This window comes from Nematolebias whitei, unplaced genomic scaffold (assembly GCF_014905685.2).
Source record: "Nematolebias whitei isolate Nwh7 unplaced genomic scaffold, NemWhi1 Nwh_scaf_1119, whole genome shotgun sequence".
Classification (NCBI taxonomy): domain Eukaryota; kingdom Metazoa; phylum Chordata; class Actinopteri; order Cyprinodontiformes; family Rivulidae; genus Nematolebias; species Nematolebias whitei.
The window spans coordinates 1047-2561 of record NW_023619664.1 but is presented as its reverse complement, the minus strand read 5'-3'; the positions used below and the strand labels follow the sequence as shown (position 1 = coordinate 2561).

The 1515-nt window shown below is 40.5% G+C and overlaps 1 protein-coding gene across 1 annotated transcript; it reads left to right on the top strand.

Moving 5' to 3' along the window:
- Positions 1 to 461: 461 nt before the first annotated feature.
- On the top strand, positions 462 to 1253 carry LOC119429422 (complement component C7; the record flags this gene model as incomplete). Its single annotated transcript, XM_037697053.1, has 4 exons — positions 462 to 535; positions 632 to 773; positions 875 to 1022; positions 1115 to 1253. Coding segments are annotated over exons 2-4 (414 nt in total), but the record flags the coding sequence as incomplete, so codon positions are not given.
- Positions 1254 to 1515: the final 262 nt, after the last annotated feature.

Genomic DNA, 1515 nt, shown 5'->3' with positions numbered 1-1515 from the left:
GTGTTTGTGTTTGGGAGACCCTTCGCCTTACTGTTCCCCCCCCACACGCGCACACACACACACACTCATTTCACAATACATCTTTTTTTATGTTTTAATAAATTCCTCAGGGCGTTTTTCCAGCACAGCCCACAGAGAGAAAACCCTGCACATTTCTGTTCTGTTTGTCTCACTTCAGCCACCATGAAGGCAAGTACATTTTGTTCTTTACAGAAAAGAAATTCCAAATGTTTTGCATAAACTTTTACTTTGTGTGTTTTCAGTGTTTATCTCTAGTCGTCTTCACTTTCCTGTTTTCGCAGACTCTTATCCAACTATGTGCAACAGTTTGGCTGTACATCTTGTTCACAACCAGAGGGTAAATTTGGTTTATTGTCTCAGGGATATTATGTTTTAAATGATATTTATTGAATCTGTATTTTATGAAAGACTTGATAAAAACATGTCATTTCAAAGGGAATGTGTTCAGAGGGTTCATTGCCAGTGGGGGTCGTTTGGCAGTTGGTCAGAATGTGATCCGTGCACCAAACTACAGGTAAAAGTCAAACACGGCCTTTTCTCATCTGTAAAAATTTAGTCCTGTAGATTGTTTTTAATAATTTTTTTTTATTCTTATCGTGATTTGTTGCAGACGAGAAGCCGGGCCATGGCTGTCTACGTTCAGTTTGGTGGGAACCCCTGCGATGGCGGGCGGACGGAGACCAGGTCCTGTGAAACCACGCAAGGTTGCCCCTTGGAGGACGGATGTGGAGACAGGTTTCGTTGTCAATCAGGTCACACATCAAACTTTACTCATTTGAATATTCCTGCAAAGTAAATAAGTAAAAAAGAAAAACACAATCCTTAAGTTTTCAGTTTGTCTTTTGACCTGCAGGAAAGTGTGTCAGCAAGTCTCTGCTGTGTAACGGAGATCAGGACTGTGAAGGAGACGGACTCGACGAACGAGTCTGTGATGCTATCAAATACATTATATGTGGAGTTCAACCCATAACTCCGCCTAACATTGATTTGATTGGACTTGGGTAATTGACAGTTTGTATTTACCCACTTATCCATTATCAGTAGAAGGTTTAACAGGGCTGTTTAATGTACATATATACTTTTACATCTGTAGGTTTGATGTGGTGACCGGAAAGACGAGAGGCAGTGTCATCAACACAAAGAGCTTTGGGGGTCAGTGTCGATCCGTCTTCAGTGGCGTCAACAACAGGCTCTATCGGCTGCCTCTCAGTACCATTCAGTACAACTTTTTGGTTTGTACAGCTGAAAGCGACAACACAATTAATTTCTGGGCTTTCTTGAGTGTGTAAAAGTCAGATGTAGAGATAATACTGTTCATATATGGCTTTAACTAGAACTGGAATTTTAAATATTTTTAAGATACCATTATCTATACACAATGATTTCTGTTTTTATTGCTTTTTATTTACCACATTGGTCACTAACTGTGCACAATAGAGGACTGCTTATGATCTTCAGAGACTGATGTCAATGTGGGGCTCCCAGTGTGTGGTG